This window comes from Rhea pennata, chromosome 5 (assembly GCF_028389875.1).
Source record: "Rhea pennata isolate bPtePen1 chromosome 5, bPtePen1.pri, whole genome shotgun sequence".
NCBI lineage: Eukaryota > Metazoa > Chordata > Aves > Rheiformes > Rheidae > Rhea > Rhea pennata.
In genome coordinates, this window is record NC_084667.1 from 15,724,052 (window position 1) to 15,751,493 (window position 27,442).

General features: G+C 39.3%; 1 protein-coding gene across 4 annotated transcripts; it reads left to right on the plus strand.

The window, feature by feature from the left end:
- Positions 1 to 4,677: 4,677 nt before the first annotated feature.
- Positions 4,678 to 27,442, plus strand: VPS39 (VPS39 subunit of HOPS complex). 4 transcript variants are annotated; one of them, XM_062577035.1, is made up of 25 exons: positions 4,679 to 4,778; positions 6,175 to 6,240; positions 7,549 to 7,613; positions 8,414 to 8,456; positions 9,493 to 9,587; positions 10,825 to 10,923; positions 11,636 to 11,728; positions 12,616 to 12,799; positions 13,333 to 13,453; positions 13,826 to 13,946; positions 14,805 to 14,934; positions 15,264 to 15,406; positions 16,170 to 16,313; positions 16,779 to 16,920; positions 17,204 to 17,290; positions 18,942 to 19,015; positions 19,667 to 19,765; positions 20,000 to 20,117; positions 20,559 to 20,687; positions 21,124 to 21,226; positions 22,280 to 22,325; positions 22,936 to 23,085; positions 23,259 to 23,393; positions 23,968 to 24,059; positions 25,173 to 27,442. In XM_062577035.1, the coding sequence occupies exons 1-25, from the start codon at positions 4,706 to 4,708 to the stop codon at positions 25,246 to 25,248; spliced, it is 2,628 nt and encodes an 875-aa protein (XP_062433019.1). In that variant the 5' UTR covers positions 4,679 to 4,705; the 3' UTR covers positions 25,249 to 27,442. The 4 variants fall into 4 exon arrangements, with proteins under 4 accessions (XP_062433020.1, XP_062433019.1, XP_062433021.1 ...); XM_062577036.1 differs by lacking the exon at positions 19,667 to 19,765 and having other exon boundaries at positions 4,678 to 4,778; XM_062577037.1 differs by lacking the exons at positions 7,549 to 7,613; positions 8,414 to 8,456 and having other exon boundaries at positions 4,691 to 4,778.

Consider the following 27,442-nt stretch of genomic DNA (forward strand, 5'->3'; position numbering starts at 1 on the left):
CTTCCTAATGTCTGCTTGAGGAGTTTCTATTTCAATGCTACAGTTCACTTATACAGGTCAACTGCCTGTATCATTTTGGGAGGAGGGTGGGAACAGATATAAATGAGCGCTGGAAAACAACATACCCATTTTCTGGCAGATACTGGCTTACTAGTGTGGTATGTCATGTGTCCAACACGAGTGAGAGGTTTTTTGAGAGCAGTTCTTAATACTGAAGGAAATTAGGATGTCAGAAAGGAAATATTTGGAAAAGTTATAGTGATTTGATGGGTTTTTAACAAAATCAAGTGCAATTTTATTCATAACACTGTGTAAGAAAGATTTTTCTATTTTAAATTTCATTGACCTTTAGGTAACAGTTGCATAAAGCTTTCATTTGTTGTTGTGGCACATCTCATTGCCGGCAATGTGGTGGACGCCTGGAAAAAAGATTTGCCCTTATCTTCCAAGAGTTGCATGAGGTATTTAAATTAAAAAAAATCACAGCCCTAAACTCACTCTGCAACGCTCCGCAAGTGTTTGACTATTCATGCTAAGCAGCTATTAACTAGATATTTTGGCATAACTCTCCTCTCTGCATATGTAACATTTCCTACCAAAAAATCAGTACTCTTGTCTGAGATGTTGCTTTCTAGAGGGTGCAAGCACTGCTTAGCTTACCTGACAGAAGCTTTGATGAGAATACATAGTGCCAAATATTTCTGTTCCCAGTGTCTCAGATGTCTGGCCTTCCCCTTAGGCCCCTTTAGTCTTGCCTCTAAAGCAAATGGTTTGGTTATGGACTTTCCTGTCCCTTATTAGTCCCTATGGCCAAGAGGTACTCTGTTGATTTGCTGATGCTTGTGTTTCAGTCAAAGTTGCTGATTTCTATTCTGAACTTTTTTTCACCCCCTTTTTATAAGGGGAAGAACTTTCAAGAGTCTTGGGTGGTTTTCTGGTTTTATGTTTGGCTGTGGAGATTTCAGTTGCAGTAACTTATACAGGGAAACCCATTGATAAAGGCTCTAATCACAGTTCATAATCTTTACAACTGATAACTAGCAGGCAATAGCAGCACAACTTGACTTCTAGGGAGCTGCCAGACAAGCCAGTTGTGGGTCTTGCTGGACTGACTTAGCTTTCCTGATTCTTCACTGAGAGCATTTTCAGCAGAAGTGAATGTGTGCCTGTACTTCCTTCCACTGTAAACTCTGACAGCTTAGCTCTAATTCTTCATCAACAATTTATGCTGGAGCAGTGCACTTTACAGTAGAGTAGTTGAGACACAACTGCACATACCTTCTGTCAACTGTGCTGTTGAAGGGCAGCAATCTTAGCAGAAGGGCAGAGAAAAAGCTGGGACTTTTAACTCCTTTATCTGCCTCTCTGGGATTTGCTGGAGTTTTTCTGACATCTGCTTTAGGCCACAGGTAGATAATGTAGAATCTTTAATTAGGAAACACTTTGACTTTTAATTTGGTGTGCTTAACTGATACAGATGAAGGAAACACATGCCCTCCATGCTCTTTTGGGGCAAGAAAATTTTGTGAAATAAGGCTACACTGAACTGATTACTTAATGCTATTTTTTTAAGTTTTTTTTTTTTTTTGGAGACAAGTAGAGAAAAAATGTTCTCTACTGGAAGCACAAAAAAGAAGTTTGTATGTACTATTTAATAAAAGCTAGGCAAAGAGTAGAAAGACTTACTTGGTTTCTTTCTATTTCCTTACTACCTGTTCCCTTACATGAGAAATTAACTATCTCACAAAGCTCCCTCACTTTTCTTTCACTCTTTTTCTGTACAATATTTATAATGATGTTGTTCCTAATAGTTACTTTTTCCCCCATTAAATGTGGCAATAGAGTGGATGTCTGAGTCAGCTGAAAAGCTAATACAGACTTGGCAAATCAGAAATTTCTGAACAAAAGTGAAAAATCTAACATTTCCCTCATCACAGGCCCAGTTTGAAAAATAATTTTAAAATCAAAATAAATACTGTAGAGGTGGGATGCTTTCAGTCTACAACTCTGGTAGGTTTGAGCTCTTTTCTGACCTCTTCCCTTACCACAGAGTGGGAACTTCCATCAGTATTAGAGTTGTCCTGAATTCCACGATGGCTTGCTCCATTATGCGTTCTGGTTATAGCTGTCCTTATTTTTCTACATAGTTGGTTGTTTCCATATCCTTGAAAAGGAGTGTCTGCTGCTTGGCATGCAGCAGCAGGACCTTGCTGCGACTGCCTTGTTTGCACTCCTGTGGAGAATTGCGTCAGGGATCTGTTTGCACAGTACGAAGCAGGCTATGGCACGAGCACAACTGTGGCGACAGTTTAGGCTATTAAAGAGGTGGCTAAAGGCAGGAAATGAGCAGCCGAGATGGATGGTGAGCAAAGGGTACATGTGCGTAGAAGCTGTAGCAATAAAGCCTCTCCTCTGGCAGCGTGCTGGGTCCGGTGTGCTGGCTCTGCTCAGGCAGTCTCTTCCTCTTCACCTGACTCTTGTTTCTTTCTCATAAATCTAGTAGGTGATGGGCTGCGTGGTTTAGTAGGAAAGCTTAACCATGAGGGAGCCCTAAGTGCGTATGGCCGGCCTGCTAGCTTGCGTGCCTGTGCTGAGCTGAACGCGTGACAATCCTGCAGGTTTATTTACCTCTATACAATAGATAAGACTTAAGTCATGTTTATACCCATTCTTTCGAAACGGGTGTTGTAATTTAAAATAAAAGATACTATTCTGAAGACCTAAAGAACAGTGAGGAAGAGGGAGAAAACACATACCTAGCCTTCAGTCTGAGAGCTGCTGAAGATTTTAGTGATCAGAACAACATGTAGAAACTGAATTTTCTTTAAGAAACCAGGCTGCTGACTTCAGATGCTATCTTTCATAAGATTTCTGGGCTCTGAAGGTCTTTTAGCTGTTCTCAATTGAGATAATGCTCTACTCACAAAAATAACGTCAATTCAAATATAGAGGGACTTTTCTGGAGTTCTCTTTGCCTGATTGGTTTTGTGCATGGATTGTTTGTGAAAAGTGTGATATTACTGATGCACTTGTAGCATACGTATGCCATATAGAAAGCTGTGAGAACGAAGCGGTTGTGCAGAAGATGATGGTAACTTGCTTTTCATTAGGCTGGCAGATGCCTCTGCTAGAAACGCTGAAGGAGAGACTGAGTAGTGCATATGGGGTCACATGACATGGTAAAGAAATGCAACAGGCTTGATGGGCGCTGCGTCAGCCACGATCCTAAGACCCAGGGCAGGAAAGGGTATTCTTGTCTTGTATCACAGACTTGTGTGTGTGTGTGTGGGGGGGGGTTGTTTGTGGGCTTTTTGGCATGCTGTTCAATTAATACGGCATTTTATGTTGTATGTTAAAGGAAAGTTATGCTACTTCTCCTCTTTAAAACCAGAAGAGGTCAATGCCTGGTGCATGTAGTTTGCAGCCTGGTAAAAACAGATTGCACCAATTTGCATGTAATTATCTGGTGTAACTGAGACTTTTTCTCTCACTAATCCTGGTGCTATGCTATGCTCTTCTTCCTTTCGTAGGAGGTGCGTGGCAAGGAGACCAGATAGGTGCCTGACTTGCAGCCTGTAGGGAAGGGGATGTGACCTGGCATTTGAGCCTGAGGGAAGGACAGGAGGGCTCAGCCCTGAGGGGGGAAGTTCGCTACAGGGCTGCCGTGCTTGATCTCTTGCTCCTGCACCTTGGTCTCCCGGCTCTGGGCGTTTTCAGCCCGTTCTCCTGTGCGGTAGCTGCTGCTGGTGGAGGCACTGGGTGAGCTTGTGCAGCGCGCTGCTTTAGTTTCTCATCCTGGGATGTCAGCGCTGGCGGACGCTGTGACGGCAGCTTCTTCTGGAAGGGGCAGCGTCACAAGGAAGGATTTCCTCAGGAACACTGAAGTTTGCTGGATAAGGGAAACATGAAGGATTTTATCGAGGGGGGGGAGAAGGGGGTCTGTCTTTTCAAAGGAGTAAAAATCATTTTGTGAATGTAAGTGTATTAAAGAGAAAAGGAATATGAAGTCACACACGCACAGGACCTTCAAAAATAGGCATTTACTCGCAAGAGATACGTTGATATTTTTGTATATATATATTTGTACATATACTCTATATAACTTTTTAGAGTATATACTCTATATACTACATTTGTATATATGAGATGACTTCCCCGTGCGCTGCAAGCGGTCAGCCGTTAGCAGCTGGCTCGGGTATCGGTGAGGGAGCGGGAGGACAAGGTTACTGTCCCAGCGTCTGGCCCCCTTCCAGGCCTCCTGTGCGGGGGAGGCCTGGGCCCCCGCGCTAGGCAGGGCGGGCAGCTCGCGCCCTCTCCCGCCGCCTCCCACGTCCAAAACGGGCCGCTCCGGGCCGCGCCCCGCCCCATCCCGGCGGGGCCGGGCCGCGCCCTGTGCGCGCGCGCGGCGGTTCCGCCCCATCGGCCATCACGGCTCCGCCCCGCCCCCGGCGGGCGGGCGGGCGGGGCCTCGAGAAGCCCCACCCACCCCGCGCGGGAGGGGCCCGCCGCGCGGCGGGCTTGGGGGCGGGGCCTCGGGCGGAAGCGGCGGCCGGGCGGGGCGGGCGCGGGGGCTGCCGGGAGGCGTTGGGCGCAGCGGGCCGGGCGGCGGCGGCGCCGTTTCCCTCGGGGCGCTCCCGCCGCGCCGCCGGCGGCCTCCTCCGGTCGGCGGGCGCGGTGCCGCCGCGGGCCCCGAGGCGCCGCCGCCATGCACGACGCCTTCGAGCATGTGCCGATCCTGGAGAAGCTGCCGCTGCAGATCGACTGCCTGGCGGCCTGGGGTGAGTGCCAGGCCGGGCCGGGCCGGGCCTGGTGCCGCCGGGGGGCTGCCGGGCGCCCGGCCGCGGCGAGCGGGCGGAAAGGCGCCCCGCTTGGCCCGGGCCTGGCGCTGGCGTGTCGAGGCTGCGCTCCGGGAACGCGGTTTGCGGCGTGCGCGTTAGCGGCGCGTGGATGCCGGGTTGTGTTCTGGGGCCTCCGGGCGTTCTGGTCGCTGCTCGCGGCGGTGCCGCTTTTCGAGCTGCCCGAGCAGTGCCCAGCACACGTAACGTCGCGGAAAAGATGAATAATTAAAAAAATCCGAAGTTCTCTGGGTCCATGGCCCATTCAGTCTGTTTTAAGGACAAAATTATAATTTGGGTATTACTTTCAAATTTAAACGTGGATCATTTATGCAAAACTTGTGCAGTAGAGAAGATGTGAGTATTGTTTATTTCTGTGGTGAGGCCTTTGTCCTTATCTCTTTGAAAACGCTTCTTTTCCTGAAGTAGAAAAAAACAAAAAACAGCTTGTGAAGCGTATTTGCTTTGAAAGAGTTGTTATTCTGGTCCTACGGCTTTTCTAGCAAGCAGTGGGAGAAAGACCTTCCAAGAAACAAGACTTTCTCATTACCAAACTACTTGTATGTTAATAAAGTACTAGTTCTAGAAAGAAATATTTTATGCTATGATTTCTATCAAGGAGGAAGAATATCAGGCAGATTAAATTACCAAATAAAGGTGCTATGACTTTTGTATGCTATAAATTGGAAAAATCTAAACCCCTCTACCGTAGAGGTTTTTACATTAAAAAAAAAAGTTATTTTTTATAAATCCCAGATGATTCTTTAGTCTTCAAGCATTTCAAATGTAATTTAAGAAAAACTGACAAAATCCTTTCAGGCATAATGCAGTACTACTTGAAGTTCTTAAAATAAACAAAAAAGCAAAAAAGCCCCCCAAACTTGAGTATTAAACCAACTTGAGTATTAAAAAAAAAAAAAAAAGACCCAACCTCTTAATACACCTAATGTAATTTCTGTGCTTTTTTTTTCCCCTGGACTATTTTTTTTCCACATTACGTATCACTGTTCTTCTGTGGGAGATAGTGTCTGAGGAATAATTTATTGCCTCTTTTAATTGTATGAAAGATGCAATTGCTTGTTCCTTTACCTTTTTATGAACAAGTAGGAAGAATATCTAAGCTGTAGTCTCGTTTTTTTACTGCTTGATTCCTGGAGATCACCTCTCGAGAATGAAACTTCCACCAGAGAAATGTTGGGAAACATGCATATGCTGCAATACAAACCCCTATTAGGAATCTGAAGCAAGTTTCCTGGTGTTCCGATAAATGCGAGTGTGTGGGGGGGGAAAGTGGTCTTTGTTGATACTGATTAGATTATTTTCTCCTCACCCTTTGTAGAGGAATGGCTTCTTGTTGGTACCAAACAAGGGCATCTTCTTCTTTACAGGATCAAGAAAGACGTAGGTAAGTTAATTTTAAGAATGGCACAAAAAGTTGATGGTATTTTTTTGTTTCATGCACTTTAAAGATTATAGTGACATTAACACAAACATGGTTAATTGCTGATTTTTCCTGCCTAGAGCTTATTGAATATTATGTGGGATCTTTCGGAGAAGTGTATATACCATTTATCAGATGTATAAGAAAGATGGCAAGTAATATCAGCCCATTTGCCATCTTTAAATATGTTTTTATTAGGTCTTCTTACAATAAGCTAGTGTATTTCTTGTGATTGCAATACTCAGGGACAGACAAAAGCAGTGATTTGTGTTAGTTGTCAGAGGTCTGATACTTGTCATCTGTTAATGAAAGACTGGATTATAGATCTTTTTTTTAAAAAAAAAAAAGCTTTATTCATTGGTATCACAGGATGGGGGAGGGAGAACCCTCTTAACTATCTATGATATATCTACTCTTCTCCTTGCCTCTTGGACAGTCGGTCTATTCTAGAGATTCCACAAGGAGCACCGTTATTTTTAGATTTAGTTACAACTATCTTTCACTAAACAGATCTGTTTTACATTATCTGCTCTTATGTAGAAACCCATATTATTAAACACACTAGTGTAGAACTATATGGGATATCGAAGGAAAAAAAAATCTATTCCCAAGTGCATCAGCTTTTGGAAAGATGTTTGTTTGTAGCTGCTTGGGTTTTTGAGACTGAATTCAGCTAGCTTCTTTCTGAAACTTGTAGGCCATCTATTCCAATCAGAACGTGCTAGGCTTGAGTTATTAGTGTTTTGTCTCACATGGTAAATTTCTCCCCCTTTTTTGCATCAGTGCCAGGAGAGGTTATGTCATCAGAAAGTGTCTGTAAGTGTTTATCCCTAAACCTCCTTTTAAACCCTTGTGGTGCAGTGTTTATTCCTTGTCTACTTTGCAGTGATGTGATCCCTAGCAATTTAAATTGCTGATATTTGATTGGTGTAGATAGTCTTTGGGTACTTTTGTATCTCTGGGTTTCAAGATATTTAAATAATAGATATTGTAATCTTAAAATCCCAGCAAGGCAAAAATCTTAACTGTTGATGAGGTCCTCAGATGGGTACAAGAAGTATAATTTAAATCTTTGCCTGGCTATGTAGAAAACTGCCTGATGTGGTTAGCTATTAAGTAAAAGATAGCACAGAGATATTAGAGTCATTCTTTTGGTGTTAAATAATTGATTTTGATTTCATAATTCTCTATGTTCTATTTAGTGTAAGATTTATTCAGTCAGAAATTTAAGGGTAATTTCAGTTTACGTATTCTCTCAAATCTCTTTGGTAGGTTGCAATAGGTTTGAAGTGACACTAGAGAAATCCAACAAAAACTTCTCAAAAAAGATTCAACAGGTAGGAAATACTGGCTTCTTGACAAGGGGGAAGTTTTATATTGTTTTCAGGCAAGAGATCTTGAAATGTCAAATTTATTTCTGGAATCTGTGCTAGTTTTAACACAACTCTCCAAAGCCGTGGATTTTTCTGTGGGCTGCACAGCCCAGTGGTTTAGTCCATTGTCTCTTCCTATAATAGGAAGAAGCTTGATTTGGTTCCTAAAGCAGAATGCTAAGAGTTGGGACTTGATTGATTTCTGGATTTTATGGAAGTACTTTAGTTTGCAGTATACCTCTAGCTTCTATGACTGAGAATATTTGTAAAAATGATGGTAGTACTCTCACCCTCAGGCTGTGATATATTGTTTGATTCTTGGTTATATAATATGAATGTAATTCCTGTTGAAATTTAGAACTAAAGCTACTGTTGCTATTTTCAGGCAGTCATGTTACTGTTTCATTTTTTTGGGAAACTTTAGGTCATTTTTGATATTAGTGCTCAGAAAAGCACTCAAGATTATGCAGCCTCTTTCAGCAACATCCTGCACATCCTTTAGATTTGCATTTGTACTATTACGTATCTCTTATTCCAAATTTTCATACAAACTTACATTGCAAGCTGTGTGTGCTAGCTTACAAAACTTGGATATTGGTGAATGAGGCTAAAATAGCTGGAGGGAGGCAGTATATAGATAGATGCCTTACTGTTTTCATTATTTTAAGAGTATGTAAGTTTGGTTTTTTTTTTGACCATCTATAATCAAGTGTCAGTTAGAGGTTTGGCTTGTAAATGTAATCTGATAGAACTCTTTCTTTCAGATTCATGTTGTTTCCCAGTTTAAAATTCTGGTCAGTCTGTTAGGTAAGTAAAAAAATAAACAAACAAAAAAAGCTTTAGTGAACTCTTCTCTATACAGTTACTTGGCTGAATGTGACACCCCTTCCACACCACCTGCATAGTGGTCTAGTTGTTGAAAAGTCATTGTCTAGGATTTAGGCTTTTTGACTTTGCAGAGGAAGCATTATGCAGCATAGACTGAGAAGCAGCTTTGCTTGTCGAAAACCAACTTGGAGAACAAAATATTAAAAGTAACTACTGTGATTAAAAATTCACATTGTTATACGTGTGGGGGTGTTCATGTTTATACCCACACTTACACCATCCACCCGAACACATATGTGTGTGTTTGTGTGGGTGTACACTGTATAATTGGGGATGAAACTTCTATTGTCCAAACTTATTTGATGTGTGAAACTTGCTGTTGATGCGTTACACCAATGTCTGCTTATATGTGGACGGCAATCTTTTACCATGTTGTGGAAGGTCTAAGTTTGCTTGTCTCTGACTACATTTATTTAACCTTATGATCTTCCTATGTTTTCTTCTGCTTATGTTGCTACTCCCTTTATGATCTCCAAGTCCCAGCTCTTCAGACTTCAGCATGTGTAGATTTCTGCTGCCTGCGTCCTCGTGCGTACAAAAACTTGACCACGACACTGTCTGCTTGCAACTGTTCACTTCCTACTAATTTCAGGAGCCAGTTCAAAATGGTCTCTGTTCATACAATCTTCCATTGTGAACTTGCTCTGCTCTGGTTTGTCTGCTGTCCCCATCACTCCTACTTCCTCTGCTTGGTTAGCACCTATTCTCAGTTCCTTCATGTAATTTTGCCAAAGCTGGTGTTAGTTGTCTTTTTGGCATTTATCATCGTGTATTCCTGTGCATCAGCACTCATTTTTCAGTTGTTGGAAAAACATTTATTTTCCCTTCTTGGAACTCTTCATTTCTCTCACAAGTTCTTCTTCTGTAAACATAAACTGTAATAATTTGTTTGAATTAGCGATGAGCTCTACGTGTGTTAAATATTGAACAATAATTGGAATTTTGTTTAAAACAGAGAATAACATTTATGTCCATGACCTGTTGACATTTCAACAAATCACTACAGTTTCCAAGGCAAAAGGTGCATCTCTCTTCACTTGTGATCTTCAGGTAAGAGGAAGAACACATGGCACAGGTGCCCTTACTGCTATGTAAAAAGGATAAACTTTTTACGTTACTGGGAAAAGTTGTTTGTTAATTTAGTGTTACGTGCAAACTCCTTGAGCATTAGAACTTAATTATGGATATAGGAGTTTCAATTAAGGTAACAAACATTAATGTAGGCGTTTTAATTTTCTTCTTGTGCTCCATAAGAGAGCTGCCTGTTAAGTCCGTAGCGTTTCACCTTCTGATACAAAGCTCTAAGACATTCTTATCTTGTGGTCTTAGTGAACTTTTATCTCCTACCTGTGAACTTTGAAGGTCTCTTTTTGAAGTGCTCTTTTCAATATAAATGTTACTCCCTTCCCTTACATTGCCAGCATACTGATTCACAATGTTTCCTTTCTCCAGGAGTTGCCATCACTGTTTTTATTATGTCTTTGTTTTTGTTAAACTGTATTGTCCCAGGGAATCTATGGGCAGCTATGGCTGGCTCAGGCCATAGTTCCTAGGATAGTGCAATCCTCCTTTAATGTACTGTGGTTTATAAAGTGACTCATTTCTATCCGATGAGTTTCTTAGCCTACCTATGTTATTCAGAAACCTTATTCATAACCAGAAGAGATGATTTTATGTCTTTCCTCAGTACTTTGATATTGTCGCTCCATGGGAGCTTAGCATTAAATCTTGTTTAATAAGTACCTAGGCTTTCTAAGTTTTAAGACGGGTTATGTCTTTTAAAGCACATTTAAGTCCAGTCATTCCAAAATGCGTTGTTGTTTGTATATGGGCACTTGGATTTGCTGCTATGTCTTGCCAGAAAACTTTTCCAACAGGTTAGAATCTAAAACAGTTATTAATGTTTTCATCCATCTGTGTAATATGTTCTTTGTGTTGTTTCATCTCCTCTCTTCTTCTGCAACAAAGAGTTTGAACTGCTTATTCTTGTCTTATGTGGAAAGCTATATGCCAGCCCTGATAATCTTTGGTGTTTGTACATCTTCAGTGCTTTATACATTAAAAAAAAAAATCTGTAGTCACAATCCCTGTCATGTAACCACAGTTCATCTTGGAGTACCCCATCACCCTTCTCTCTGTGCTTCCTTGTTCAGGAAATCCACTTCTGGCGGGGGATGAATAAGACTGCTGTCCAGCTGACAGCTTTGCTTATTTTGAAGATTTTTGGCCTTGTATCATCTTCCCGGCCTTCTGATATTAATGTGTTTATGCCTGTTTGTTTTCACAGCATTCAGGTACAGGGGAAGAGGTGCTGAGAATGTGTGTGGCGGTACGGAAGAAGCTACAGCTTTATTTTTGGAAAGATAGAGAATTTCATGAACTACAGGTGAGTTGGTCTGTTTCTATGGTCTAGTAAACCTCGCTCTGGACTACGGCTGCTCTTTATTACTTGCTGTGGAGTCCCTGTTACTCACTCAAAGGCTTTGCTAGCTTTTAGGTACTGAGTGCGGTTGGTTCTGCAGTGATTTAACAAAGCAACAGCAAGTTAAGGTGGAAATGGATGATTGAAATGCCAAATAATGGCATTAATACAGTTTCATAAATTAAACCGAAGACTGTTCTGTATTCTAGTAACATTCCACTTGTAGTATACTTGTAAGTCAGTGAAATGTATTAACAAAAGCAGCCTCTGTAAACATACATAAAATGATAGCACTATGGGAGTGGGTCCTCTTCTACCTGAAGGCTTCCAAGCATATTGGGATGTCAGAAGGTAGGTACTGACAATAAGCGCAGAGAACTGCACTTCTGAATACCAGAATAGTGATTAAAAAAAAAATCTAAATGTTTCTATTGGTTTAGCTAAGCTGTCCTTTGGAAGTTATGCAGTTGATTCAGAGCACACCTTTCTCTTGTGCATGAATCTAGCCTTTAGTTCAATATTGCTGTTCATGGACCTGGAGAAGCTGTGTGTGTGTGTGTTGAGAAACATGGTGTCAAAACAATTCTGCTTGTTACATTCTGTGATGCCAGATTAGACTTCTCTCTGCTTCTTCCTGAAGCAGTCATTCTTACTTATTTTCCTGTTGTTTTTTCAGGGTGACCTCAGTGTACCTGATGTACCCAAGTCTATGGCCTGGTGTGAAAACTCCATCTGTGTCGGTTTCAAGAGGGACTATTATCTGATACGGGTAAGGCTATGGTTTGGAACTGGGTGTGTAAAGAGACTTGGATGACAGTAGATACTGTATAGGCTGCTCTTATGCTCAAAGATTTGGTTTGAGATGTGAAAAACATCATCTTGTACTCTTGCTGTTGGTGGGTTTTGAAAAGGATGATTTCAGAAGTGTCTTTTTAAACTGTTTTTTTTTTTTGTCAAGAAGTGATTTTTCTCTTTGTCACTGTTGAAACTGGCGTTTGGAACTGTTGTAGAAAAAAAGACATTGGAAAAGTTATGTTTTGGTTCAGTAGCAGTCTGTAGGCTCAGTTGGCTTGTTGTTTAATGTGTTAAGAAAGGAGACATATTTAAAAAGAAAAAAAACAAGATTCATGTTATTTGACAGACAGTGCAACTTAACCATTTATTTTTCTTTTTTGGTCCCCTCATGGAATTGTCTTGCTTTCAGTTAAAATTGCTTCATTTGGCAGCTATATTTGATAATTTTTAATAATATAGCCTTATAATTGGCTTTTGCCCATATCGTAAAATTTTGAGGTTTCACAAAGAAGCGTTTGGACACTTTTCACTGGTGTTCTTTGTGCTATGCATTTTAAATGCGAATATGAACTGTACTCAGCTACTCTCATAGTAATAAGTATACACTACCTCAGGTACAGTAGGTAATGTTAATGCTTTATTTCTGAATGATGTATGAACAGGAGAAATGCTGATACCCAGAAATGTTCTTATTGCTAATCTTTAAAATTTCACTTGTCCTTTTAGTAATTAGTCTGAGTTGTGAATCCCTCTGCCATGCAGTGGGTTTTTTGTCTTTCAGATATTTGATCTTCTACAGTTCTGAAATAAGCATTATGTTGAAAAATAGCATGTTTTTATTCCCCTTTCTCCCTGTTCTAGGTGGATGGAAGAGGATCCATCAAAGAACTGTTTCCTACAGGCAAGCAGCTAGAACCTTTGGTAGCCCCTGTAGCAGATGGAAAAGTTGCAGTTGGCCAAGATGATCTAACTGTAGTGCTAAATGAAGACGGGATCTGTACACAGAAATGTGCCTTGAACTGGACAGATATTCCTATAGCCATGGGTGAGAATGAGCAGTAGTTTTAATTTCGGCTGTCATATGATGATCATAATTGTATGTTACGTTCCTGGTATTTAGAAGCTAGCTGGATTCTGAGTGTGACAATTCTTGGAGTATTCCAGGTTGTACTTTCCAAGTGTGGAGAGTTGCATTTCTTTATTTCTATTTCTGTCACTCCTTTACTCCTGGTCTGCAAGCCTCTCTCCTTTTCAGAAAATAGGCGTATTGGCTATCTTTATAAAGTGCTAAAGTTTGGAACATAGGTTGTGTGTCAGAGCACCAGCTTTTCTGTGCAGCTGAACAAAAAGTTCATGTATTGAAAGATGAATAAAAAGCTTTGCAGTATTTGCTCTATTAGCAAATTTCTGTCAATCTCAGACATTAAATTCCTTGATTAGTAAGCAAAAAAAAAAAAAAAAAAAAAGACACACTTCAAGGAAAAAATTTTGAAGGTTAATTCTTTATTTAAGTTATGCCTCATTTCAAAGTATACTTGAAAAAAATTAACTTCTGTTTTTGATCTGTTTCACAAACAGAACACCAGCCTCCCTACATTATTGCTGTTCTGCCAAGGTATGTGGAGATTCGCACTTTTGAGCCTCGGTTGCTGGTACAGAGTATTGAGCTGCAGAGACCACGCTTCATCACCTCTGGAGGGTATTGTGTAAAACTGATTATTACTTTTGTTGAGCTGTCTGGATGTGGTAACACTTTGAAAAACTGTCTGTGAGAAAGGAACAGCTTTTCTGACTCCCTTGGCTCAAGAAGTAGCATTGAAGTCATCCTTTGTCTTTTATGAGCTGAAGGGTAGGGGCTGGACCCTGAGGAGTAAATGGTAGAGCTAAGGGTCCTTGGGCATTTCCAGTCACTGGAGATATTTTTTTCTCCTTTAAGCTTTGCAGTATTGCTTGAGTTATCCTTGCAACTGGTTGATCAATATGTGTGTTAACAACCACGTTTGTTTCAGATGAGGTATTACTTCTTTCTCTGTGCTGGAACTTGGTAGCTGACCTTTTGTCTTCTTTCCAGCACGAATATTATATATGTGGCAAGTAATCACTTTGTTTGGCGACTCATTCCAGTCTCCATAGCAACGCAGATTCAACAACTTCTACAAGACAAGCAGTTTGAGTTGGCTTTGCAGTTGGCAGTAAGTATTTCTACCTCAAATTGAAAGGATAATGCACTTTTGCAGCAGCACAAGTACACGAAAGGATATCTGCTTATTGCTTGACTGTAGCTAGTCCAGAGAATTTAACCTCCTTACTGTCAGCTTTGCTCAGACCGACAAACTCTTTAGTGGGTTTGACCTCTTAAGTTTTTAGTTTTTTGTTGCCAGTTTTCCATACTGATCCATTGTGGTTTTAGTTTTTGGGATATCCTGTTGTGCAAAGCGTTACTCCTTTCAGATGTTTAACAAATCTGCCAGAAGGCAACTGAAAAGTCAGTTGGACTTCCAAGTCTTTGGACTGCTTGTAAACAGTTTTGCTTGGGAGTTGTGTGTTTTTTTTTTTTTTTTTTGTCAGATGACCAGGAATGTTTGTCTTCCATGTTATTCCTGAAGCATAATCTTTTATAGAGATGCTGAATCAGTATGTTTAACTGCGTTGCTCATACTGCTTTAGGATTTTAAGTTTCACTGTTCTCTCCCTCCCCCCTCAAATTTCCCTAGGATTTCACTAAGATGAATTCATTTCTTTTTATATTGCTAATGTGAAAATACTTTAAAAGGCAAGCCAGTAAAGATATGCTGTTGTGTAGTGAATATATAGATAATGGGAGGTAGCTTTTCAAACCTTTTGGGTTTTGTCAGTAGTACAGTCAACATAATATTTGAGAATTGACTTCTGATGTGCTTGTTTTTAGTAGGTTATACTTTTTGGAATATGACAGGCTTTTGGATTTCTTAATCTTCCCAAAAGAGAGTGCTCCTATTATTTTTGTAGATGGTTTCATTCTCACTTATGAGGCCCAAGTGTTTCATATTCATCAATTTGTGTTTGTGTAGGAAATGAAAGATGATTCGGACAGTGAGAAGCGACAACAAATTCATCACATTAAGAACCTCTTTGCCTTCAACCTTTTTTGCCAGAAGCGTTTTGATGAATCCATGCAAGTTTTTGCCAAGCTTGGTACAGGTAGGTGCTTGGGATGGCCTTGAGATACCTAATGTTGGTACTCTGCAAAAAGAGCAATAAAAGCATTATTATAATGGATTGTCCTGCAGATGTGACAGATGCAGTTTGGAACTTGTTCTGCTTGGACCTTGAAACAGTCTTTCTCTTGCCTCTTCTGGCTTGTTTTATCTTCTAAGCAAGGTTCTCTTATCTGGAACCTCACGGACATAAAGTTGACTACAAACAGCTCTGTCAGAAAGCTAACCTTGCTCAAAGGCTACATATGTTTTGAGAGTTTGTAAAGCAGTATGTCCTGCACAGTTACTAATACTGGTTGTTTCTTTGCTTAGATCCCACTCATGTGATGGGTCTGTACCCTGACCTCCTGCCCACAGATTACAGGAAACAGCTACAGTATCCCAACCCCCTGCCAGGGCTCTCTGGGGCAGAGCTGGAGAAGGCACATTTAGCTCTCATAGACTACCTAACTCAAGTGAGTTATTCTACATCTATTTTTAGAGCAGTTGGAAACTCTATAACAGTAGCTCCTGCAGGAGAACTAAAAGATATAAGATGTCTCTCAGAAATGGGGAGGACATCACATGTGACAGTGAGGACTGAACAAAACTTACTCCTGGACCAAATTTGAATCCGAGTGCTTTGTTTTATTTTTGGTAGCCCTCTGAAGAGAACTTGGGCTCATGATCATTTATTGTTTTTGGTGACTATTCTGGAGGGCACTCCATCCAAGAAATGGTCCAAAAGCATGTATTAGAGAAAGTGGCACAAGATATGGTGGGTCCCCTAACTTCTTGTCCTTTTTCTTGTGTTATGACTGGCTTCTGAACTGTTTTGGTGTCCTTTTGACTTGACTAAAAGGAAGCTTGTGTCTGAAGCAGGATTTTTTTTGTGTGTGTGCACAGTAATTCAAAACTTAAATTATTCTTCAAATGTTTTAAATGTTCTTATTTTTTTAAAATAGCTCTATTCAGGTTAACCAAATTTCCTACTATGTGTTTTCTCAAGACTCTAGAAATCTTACAAACTTATAAATTGCAAAATAAATATGTATGTCTGCATGTGGTTGGAAAAGTGTTATGCTCAATATTTAGAAACAAACAAAACTTGAAGAGTAAAATGGTAAAATAAGTTATTAAATTATTTAGTCTTTTTTTCTTGGTGGATTGTATTTTCTGGGAATGGGATGGAGAAATCCATGGACTTTTCCTGCTAAAATTTCATTTGATGTCCTGCAGAAAAGAAGTCAACTGGTAAAAAAGCTAAATGATTCTGACCATCAGTCCAGTACCTCACCCCTCATGGAAGGAACACCTACGATCAAATCCAAAAAGAAGCTGCTACAAATTATTGATACCACCCTGTTGAAGTGTTACCTCCATGTGAGTTTTTGCATGTCCTAGAGGCCTTTGCTTTGTAATACAAACTTTGTCAAGAGTTCAGACTGAGAAACTCGAGGAGCAGGATAAGAAGCTACTTTAGAAGCTTTCATGAAACTGTCTCAGTTTGGTCTAAAAATGATCTGTGAACTTTGTGGTCTTAGCTAGTTTCCTCATTGGTCAGGAAGCAGTTTCAAGGAACAAAGCAGGCATGTCCATTTTGAGTGGCTGCCTCTTGTTGTTGAACCTTGTTGCTAAGGTTGTTTTCAAAGCTGGCCTCTATTCTGGAAGAGAATAAATCTGATATATTGTCCCATCAAATGATGAAAGTGTACAGGACTTGCTCTAAAGTGTTAATAGTCACTTTTTGTGCTATGAGACTTACGCTTTTCTCTGGGTTCTAGTGAAAAGGAGCAGGGTCCCATGAGCTTAGGTGAACGTTCGAATGGTCTTATTTTTTACTTGCAGACCAATGTAGCGCTGGTGGCGCCATTGCTACGTCTGGAAAACAATCACTGCCATATTGAAGAGAGTGAGCATGTACTAAAGAAGGCACACAAATATAGCGAGCTGATAATACTGTATGAGAAGAAGGGTCTGCATGAAAAAGGTAGGTATGGGGTTGGTGTGGGGAGAAGGAACAGGTGCATGCAATCCCAGTCTGAGTTTTAACTTGTCTTGACTCTGCAGGCAGAATTCAGAAGGTACTTTGTTTCTGGATCTTTCCTATGATTAAGTCTGTCTTTGTTCTGTTACCTGTTTGGCTGTGTGTTTAAAACAAACTTTTTTGTTCTCTGTTAGCAGAACAGGGAAAAAAATGCTTTTTTTCATGGTTCGAGTTTGAATGATACTCATCTGGTTACACTAGAATCAACCTTTTGTTTTTCTGGAAGCGTTACAGGTGCTAGTTGATCAGTCGAAGAAAGCCAACTCACCTTTGAAAGGTCATGAGAGAACGGTGCAATATCTGCAGCATTTGGGTAAGTGTGGAGTAGAGGCTGGTTAAAGCATTGTTCCTTTTTAAGATGTCTTCAGTCTTCTTGGGCTCAGCAAGTCTTCTGGAATTTCTTGGTTATTCCAGGGCTTTCTGAAAAACAACTTTGCTGTGTGTTTCTTGCTCAACTCTTTCAAAACAAATAAAGGTTATTTGGGTCTGATGACTTAAGGATAGTGAAATCTAGTTGACACAGCCCAACAACTTAATGCTTAAATGGAATGTTTTACACTACTGTCATTTACAGCCTGTTCCCCCCCCCCCCCCCCCCTAGATAAATAAGAGATATAACATACCCTTTTTTCCTATGGCCCCCCTTCTACCATGATTAGTTGATGTGTTATTTCTGGGAGTCCCTTAATTAAGGTGATAAAAGCTTTTAATACTGCTAGGTTTTAAGAACTTTTTACCTCTGTTCTCCCTTTGAGGCTTCAGTAGTTCTCAATTTCTAATCTAAATCTTTTTTTTAGTTATACAGGATGTATTTCTAGTTGCTTTCATTTCTAAGTGAAGTAATTCTTCTTTAATCATCTCTTTTCTGTAGGCTTTTGAGTATGTAGTAAAATGTTCTTAAGTAGTTCTTCAGTAACTAAATAAAGAGAATTTTCTCCACACTTGTAACTGTGGTCTCTTAAATCATCAAATATGCATTACTACTTTGGATTTGACAAAGTAAACACTGTTTATTGCACCTAAGCAATTGCTAATTTTTAATTGTGTGAGTGACCATGTCTGTCAAAAATTCAGTCTTTGTTCATTTATGTTGAACTTGCCACAGGGAGAATGGTGTATTTGACTGGATGGTAGATAATTTTCTGTATTACACTATTCCTATCTGTTTCAAATAGTCTTATGTAGAACGTCTTCCTGTCAGACCTCACATTTGAACTAGTGATTTGTTGCTAAGAATGTTTAAAAGTTCAGTGTGTGCTTTAATCCTAGCAGCATAAAACACCCTTGCCTGTCACCTGCAGTGGAAATTTCCATGCAGCTGTATGTCATGAGCTGAGGGAGCCTGCTGGTTTATGTGGTGTGATGTGATATCTATGAACTTTCAGATAGTTACTTGATGAGATCCTTCTTTTCTTCTGCCATCTTGAGGGTTTCAGTAGGTTATGGCTTTATGATTGGTGATTCAGTTGTGATTTTGGCAAAGGCAACTAGAGTTGGTCAGTGCTTTAGAAAGGATCTATTTAATCTCTCACTTGTTTATGAGCAGTTAGATTTTTCTTTCTGTCTGTTGTTCTAAAGGGGACTTAACTCCTTAGCTCCTCCTGAGTTGTCCTCTCCTTTAAATATTTTCAGTGAGTCTAGTACACTCAAGTAGAAGATTGTTCCCCTGAAGTGAAAAATGTTCATATTGTACAAGACAAGATTAAGACAACTGAGCTTGGTTTTGTTACCAGTTATCTAAATTCTGTGGTGCTTGGTATGTGATTGATACAATGCTCATTCCTATTAGAAATGATGTTTAAACTGGGGCTTTAGCTTGGAATGATTTGTTTATTTATTTATTTATTTATTCCAGAAATAATTCCTCTTGTAAGTGGAGCTTTGCTGTTTCTGAAAGCATCTGCTTGTGCAGTGAGTAGGTAGATCTTAATGAATTTAAAATCAACTGCTGCTTTTTGTTCCAGGCACAGAGAACTTGCACTTGGTATTCTCCTACTCCATCTGGGTGCTGAGAGATTTTCCAGAAGATGGGTTGAAGGTAAGTGTGCCTGAAACAGACACCTTAATGTTGAGGTTCTTAATGCAGTGTATGGAATGGAAAGAACCAGATGATAATCTGTAGTATTCTATATAATCCATAATATTCAAAAAAAATCTATGAGAGTCTAGGTATTAGTGTTAAATCTGATGAAAGGTATAATTTGTGTTGTCTGTATTCAGTACTGTAATACACTTAGTGGTAGATGAAGACAGCCTTTCAGTTTTTCTTCTAGTTTTCTGTTCATAGAATACTTTAAATACTGTACCTACTGTTAAGACTTATGAGGGTTCCTAGCTGCCTATTGCAAGATCTGATGTTGCACTTTTTACACAACAACATATTAATGACAAATTATAATTTGCCTTTCTTATTTTCCATTTTTTCTTTAATTTATAAAATTGGCTGCTTGTATTTGGTAGGGGGTGGACATTGTAAAAGAAAAGTAAATGTGTATTGCCTATGGCAACAGTGGGCCTGTATGTTATTCCTTTCAGATGTGACATAGCTTCTGGGTGCCTAAATAGGCTGTTCGGATTTTTCATACTCCACATACTTATTCCTTTGACTTATATGATGGTATGTTGGGTTTCTGTGCTATGTCACTTAGATTTAACAAATTAGTTCTGTGAATAAAATTTTACTTGACAGATATTTACGGAAGACCTCCCTGAAGTGGAAGCTTTGCCAAGAGACAAAGTGCTTGGTTTCTTGATAGAAAATTTTAAGAGCTTGGCTATTCCTTATCTGGTAAGAACTCAGTCTGTAATAGTGCATTACATTCAGTACAGTGTAAGGCTTTGGTTCTCCTGGCACTGGAGCCTGATGCTTTCAAATAAATAATTAGGAGGAAGCAGAGTGGGACTCAAAAATATGAAATTTAAAGTCAAACTTGATTAAAAGAAACATGGAACTGTTGCTTGCTTGAAACAAATCATTTTCCAGAGGAAGTATCTGTAACTGAATCTAAACATGTGTTTATAGGAACACATCATTCATATCTGGGAAGAAACTGGTGCAGACTTTCACAACTGTCTCATCCAGCTGTACTGTGAGAAGGTGCAGGGCTTAATGAAAGAATATCTCAGTTCTCTCCCTGCAGGTATGCTCAGCCTTTTCTGGTGGGAGGACTAGAGGGATGGAACAGCACAGGGTAGGCTTCGTGGCATAGTGCTGTAAGCCTTCACTGATCGTATCCAGAAGATATCTCAAGCAATGAAGGAATTAGGGCTGCAAAGGTTTATAGGGAAGACTAGTGTCTTGTCTTCCTAGAAATCTTGGGGGAACGAAATATGCTTTCTTCATGGAATGGCAGCTACTGCTATTGGAATTCTGGGTATGAAGGGTAGAGAAGAGTTTTGAATAACTGTACCAATACTCTAGCCAGGCACTTAATAATAATGTATTCTAGGGAGCTGAGGTAATTTAGCAAGTGCACTTGATTCTCAGCCCATACAACAGCTTTTGGTTCCTTCTCATAATGATCTATGGTTATTTTCGTCTGTGAAATACCCTAACTTAAGTTCCATTTTCTTCTGTATAGATAAAACACCTGTGGCTGCCGGGGAGGAAGGAGGAGATTTGGGAGAGTACAGGAAAAAGCTGCTACTTTTTCTTGAGAAGTCTAGCTGGTATGAACCTGGTCGACTAATTAGTGACTTCCCCTTTGATGGTGAGTTCAGTTTCCATGGGCTAGCTGAAGCCTAATTGTTGCATTGTACAACAAAAATTCTTAATTTATTATAGAATTGTGCTAGCAAAAGACAGAAGATGGACAGATTTTAGTTATACGCCACTGATGTGCACGTTAACTCTGTTTTGACTGGCACAAGTAGGTCTTTCTCACTCTCTGCTGGATTCTTGTAACCGCTGGCCTAAGACTATGTGGTGTTTCCCATCACTCTTAAATGTTTGTCCTGACTTTCACATGAGCCTGAATTACTCAACAGACGTGAAGTTTGTACTGTGACTAGTGTCAAGCAGGCATCTAGTCACAGTGTAACTTTAACTTATGCTCATCCTGCAATTTATAGTTTCTTCTGTTAGTCTCGAGCTTATGTTGTTATTTCTTTGTGTAGCTGTTGACTAATCCTTCATGCTGTCCCTAGGTCTCCTAGAAGAACGTGCTCTGCTCTTGGGTCGTATGGGAAAGCATGAGCAAGCTCTCTTTATTTATGTTCATATTTTGAAGGACACCAAAATGGCTGAAAAGTAAGGATCTCTCTATTTTTCACAAGACTTAGTTTGTTCACTGCCCTGTGGATAGGATGTGTGCTGAAATGTTGCTATGCTTGCAGCAGTAGTACTGTAAGCTTTTCACGATTCTCTGGGTTTCCAGATTTCTTTATTTGGGCCCTTACAGGTATATGTATTACAGATAATGATGCAATCCCCTTGAGATTGATCTTCTCATGATCCTCTGTCATTGTGCTTTAGTCTGGGGCAATTTGATAGTCACTAACATTCTGTGTTTCCACCTTGTTACACAGGACTTTCCACTCGTCCTTAGCTTGAGAACTTCTGTGTGTTTTGCTTCCCTTGTCTTTGAGAGGCACTCGCTAGACCAGATATAAAGTTCCCTCAGTTAGCATGATTCTCTTTAGTAAAGACGTTGCTCTTTGCCAGATGTATTGTGTCACGGAACCTTCACGATGAATCTAAAAGTATTTGGATGAGAATACATTTAACCAATACTGGCAGGTGTATCTGAACACTGTTTAATCTAGCTATTTTTGCAGATAGTTTCAAGAAATGCCTATTAGAGAACCCTTAACCCTTGTATGCAGTGTACAGTGGCAAATATCTTTTTCTTGTGATTCGGACTTACTGTACAGTAATTTTATGTGTGTGTGTATATAATATATACACAATATATATATGCAATTTGTGTATATATATATATAATATACACACACACATATATATGTGTATATGTATAAATTTTTTTTGCGTTATGGTATGCTGATTGGAGATCAACTTTTTTTCCTCTGCAACTGAATTAAATTCAGTTTCTTTTTGAGCATTTTGTAAGTTGATTGGCTTTGGGAGACTTGCACAAAACCTCCCTTTTCTCAGTAACATTATGAGGCAGAATGAACAACAGCATGTTGTTACGTGATCCCATCTAACTGATCAGAATTATATGTACAGTCATCTAACTTGATTGGCCTCAGCAATCTAAGTGTTAACATACTAATTTCTCTTGATTGATTCTCTGGGTTCCAAAAGTTTCCGCATGGTTCACTTGATTCTTCTCTGTTCTAGTTACTGCCATAAACATTATGACAGAAACAAAGATGGCAACAAAGATGTAAGTAGCTTTATCTCTGCAGTCCTCCTGACTTTTGAGGAAATTTGGAATGTGTATGCCATGCCAGGGAGTTTAAAGTTTATGCTTTATACAGATTTCTCAGAATTAGTGTAGGTGGACAGAAACCTATGTATAAGCCCTTGGAATTTAGAATTAGTAGCTTTCACTGATCTTACTTTTTTAGGTGTTGTGTGTGGTTACTATAGCACTGGAAATGAGCATAAATTTTTTGTAGCTAAATTTCTGATGCTGTTCAAGAGAAGCTAGAATACTATGATGTTTTTATTTCAGTTATATCTATTAAAAAATAATGGTAAAAAATGAGCAGCAGTATGTTGTTTTCTAAAGATCACAGTCACACCTCCTATGCATATCTGAATTCATTTAAAAGGTACTGCTTTTTTGGAAAAGCCTTAGTTTAGAATGCAAGTCTTAAAAGACCTTGAACAGCTTTGATGTTTTTCTTTTTTGTTGTTTTAAGATGATAACTGGTTAATTGAACAATTTAGAATTCTGACTGACAGCCTGCTAGTACCGTCATCATTTTCTACTAATACCATAATTTGTGGATGAATGTGATGATTCAGAATCTTTCCTTTGTGTGAAACAGGTCTATCTGTCTCTACTCCGGATGTATCTCTCTCCACCTAGTGTTCATTGCCTGGGGCCAATCAAGATGGAAGTGTTGGAGCCTCAAGCCAATCTGCAGGCTGCTCTGCAAGTTTTGGAGCTACATCATAGTAAACTGGATACCACCAAGGTAAGGAACGCTTGTAAGGCTCAGCAGAACACTCAGATTTTACTGTGAGTACAAAGGGAATCGGAGCAGGCATGTGAACTAATTATAACGTAATGCTAAATGTGACAACTTATGTTCTCTTTTGTTCTCTATTCTTTTTTTATTTTTTTCTGACCAAGTATGTTTTGCTCTAGGCAATAAACCTACTTCCAGCAAACACACAGATTAGTGAGATTCGAATCTTCCTAGAGAAAGTCCTTGAAGAAAATGCCCAGAAGAGAAGATTTAATCAAGTACTCAAGAATCTTCTCCATGCTGAGTTTCTAAGGGTAAATACCCATCACCTGTCATTTATTGAAATGGCATTTTAAAGCTGATGGTCAACAGTTATAAAACCTGTACCTTTATACAGGATATGCATGCTCTAGATGGTGCTGTGGTGCACCTGAAATTAGTAGATAGTGGACTGAAAATCCACTTTTCAGCAGATGCCAAGTACCTTTTATTTTGGATAATGCATGTGCTTTTGCAGTGAATCTCTGTACTTGCTGTGCTTCGGTGTGAATTGCAGCACAGTCTCAGAGTGCGTCGACTGTATCTATTTCAAGTAACCAAATAATGCTCTTTGATAGTTCAGTAGAACGCTCCATAGTAATTGAAGTGCTGTAGTCTGTGGACCAGACTAGTCCAAAGAAAAAACCCTAGAGTACATAAAGTGTGGATACTGGGTCTTTGGTACCAACTACTTTGCTTTGCAGACTACTTTTTTTGTTCTATGCAACTTCCTAATCTAGGTGTAGCCAGTGAAAATCAAATGTTGAGACAGGTTTCAGTTCTACCAGACTAGAAAGGTAGTTGTGGTGTGGCATTGCTTTTTGAGTAATTTTTTTTTTATTCTCTTAGGTCCAGGAAGAGCGGATCTTGCATCAGCAAGTGAAGTGCATTATTACAGAGGAGAAGGTGTGCACTGTATGTAAAAAGAAGATTGGTAACAGGTGAGAGCATATGCCTTACAGTCTGGGGAAGAAATCAAATATGAATCTAGTATACTTATGTAAATGAAGAGTGTTGCACAAATCAGGATGCATGTAGTAACAGAGTAGCACTATGAAGGAGACTTTTGAGGAGTTTTTGAATTAGAAATTATATCAACTCAGCTGGGTGGCTGGGAAAACATTAAAGTTTGTCTCTGAAATTTATTGCATGAGTTTCATCCTACTTTTAATATAACAAAATAAAATCGTGTCAGAAACTGTTAAGGCTACTTGCTTCAAAGCTCCAGAAGGCAGAAAGTCACTTCTCATCTTGTATTTGGAAAATCTTGTAAAAGCACTGCCTAGTTGTCCTGCTTCTTTACATCATCCTTCTCAGTTCTAGTTAAGAATCTCAACTTGAGATGCACATTTGATGGTTTTGTATATCTGATGGCTTTGTGGTTCTTTAAGTGATTTACACTTGTAATCTAATAATCCTAGGACGTCTAAAAGTAGAACTGATTTGCTTGTCTGAATGCCTATAACTTTTCTACCATCTCTAGCAAGTCACTACAGGCTTAAATAGTGTACAGATCTTTTCACATTTTTTTTCTCATGATTGCACTCCAATGAAGTGTCACATAATTACTTTTTTTTTTCTTTTTGATACGAACCTTTCAGAGAGAGCTTTGACAGTGATAGGGAATAGTTCTTTTTTCAAGCTGTTTTAATGAAGACAGGTCTAAGTTACTGCTGTGCATATTCAAGCTTTTGCTGTTAGTGTGTAGCATCAGAATTGAATTTATTTTTGATAGCATTAGAAAAATCCAGACAGTGAAGTTCAGTAAGGCTTTGAAGGGCAACCATGTCAGTATGTCACAATGTCTTTGAAAGTTATTATTAGCAACTTCTAAATTAAATATGCCTGTAGAAATGAAAACACACTGTCTTGAAGTGAATTATTTTGCCTGTTCTTTCAATAAAGCATTTGAGCTGAAACTTAAACAGGAAGACGTTGCTTTTATTTAGCTTTTCTTTTTGTGGATTCTAACACTGCTCAAATACTCTTGTTTGAAAAAGAATGAGCTGTTTATTTGCACTGAAAGTTGATTTTGTGTTCTGTTCTCTTCATAGTGCATTTGCCCGATACCCTAATGCAATAGTTGTGCATTATTTCTGCTCCAAAGAAGTCAACACAGCGGACACTTGACCTGGTTGCCAAGGTCAATAATTACAACATTCATATGAAATTCAGAAGTGAAGACTAAAGAAGCTGATGCCTCTGAGATTTTGAGGCTTGTTGCTAGGTTGTCCTACATTGCGTAGAAGTCATTTGTATCTGTGGACTGACTCTACTTACTGGCTGGCGATATTGACTTAGGAGAAAATGACTTTTTTTTTAAACCATATCATTATAGTGCTGGCGACTACCTGGAACCTCTCAATACTCAGATGCAGAAGAAAGGAAACTGACCAGCAGTGAGCTTTTATTGCACTCCAACCTTGCAAATGAGTTGTCAGACAACTGTAAGGTGTTCACCAGAAGTCAAGTTTTACTATAAACCTTTCCTTCTTTTAAGGTAAAAATTCTGTGATTTGGCCTTGTATGTAAATAGTTCTAATGTTCTTCAAAAAGCCAAGTCCTTTAAAGTCTTTGCAGCTGTATTGGCATTACATGGAGATCACAAGGTGTTAAAGATGCAGAAGGCTATTGTGCCTATTTCTAGAACTAGTAATTTAATTTTACCTTCATTCTAATAAGGGGAATATCTAGATGCTGGCCAAAGGAATGCTTTTCTTGGTGTTTGGTGTGTTATCACCCGACCTCCTGATAAACAGAAGTTTCACAGGAGGTAGCCAGGCAAACAGCAGGTACCACTGGTAAGCATTAATTTTTTTCCTCTTTAGTTTGACAGCTGTAAACAAAATTAACTTGTGTGCTGTTTGCACTGGTCACTCTTAGTATAAATGGAAGCTCAAAGACTATTCTGAGAAGCAGCTTACATCTGCACTCATACCAAAAAGCAAAGAACCCGTAAGCAGCCTCTGAAGGGACTGAAATAGCTATTGCTTGAGCTTCTAGACTATACTTGAGATACATGTGTATATAAAGTTCTTCAGTCTCTGGTTCACTTTCCAGCATTGAATTAAATGCAGACTATTTCAATGTCTCTATTTTAAATGCTTTAGAACAACCCTGTTCTGCTCAGGCTGGTACTGCTCTTAAATTACACTTGGGCCAGAAGTCTTTAACTACAAAAACTGGATTGTAGCATACTCCTTATAGGCTGTAATATTTTTGTCTAATTTATTTTTCCACAAACTTTAATCTATAGCAAATTGGTATTAGGGATATTAAAATGTTTAGCTGGTGCAGAAGGAGTCTTATCAGCAGTAATGAAAGGCAGCAGTAGCAAATAGACCAATAAATTGGATCTTGGACACCAAAATCCTAGCCTAGCAATACTTTATTAATAAATGTGTAATTATTAAGCCATGTGGAGCGCATGGCATGTAACTACCAGGTACCACTTCTTAGTTATTAAGTAAAGGAATAAAGCCTGTCTGCCTAAGGTGTAATGGGATCTCAGTAACTTCACAGGTTTACTTAAGCCTTTGTTACATAGCACTTTCCAAGGAACAGATCTGCTGTAGGCTGATCCTTATTCACCTTTGTCACCAGTGGCAGATTCTGCAAACTGCAGATGTACAGTGTGTTAGCTTTACCCCTTCAGTTAATACTTGCCCTGGATACTTGTATGTGTTTTTCCTTTCCACATGTGCTTATATATATTGTTACATGCCATGAATTCTTATGGATTCCTTGGTCTGGTGTTTTGCTACTTCTGCGCTTGGATGTCACAGGCAGTACTGCTACTGATGCCTTTCTGCAGAGGCTGGGTAGAGGGAATCTACGGTGTTAATGTTTTTAACCTTGTATTTCTTCTATTTGAAGAAGAGAGCCTAAAGAACACTTGTATTCAATTTGCACATTCTGTATAGATCTTTATATACTAGTTTAGGTACAGAGGGAAGATGATTTGGGAGAGTTGTGTTTACAGATCATTGAGAATGAAAGAAGGGTATTTATCAAGGCCCTGTATTCTTTATATACAGATATAACAGTATTGCTCTGATTTTTATCTATCTTATGTTTAGTACTGTTAGTCAGATTTTTATTTAATTTCATTGTCTGCTACCAGGAAAAATGTAGTCACATATGAGGATCTTCATTGTACTCTTCTTTCACAGTTAAGGTTGTGCCTCTGTTCACCTTCATTGCATACCTTTTGCAGAGATGTGGTTTGTGCTGTAACTTTTGTTTCTTAAAATGCGGTTTGGATTTACTAATAATACAGCAGGTTTGTCTAAAGCAATATATTGTAATAAATATTGTGAACCAG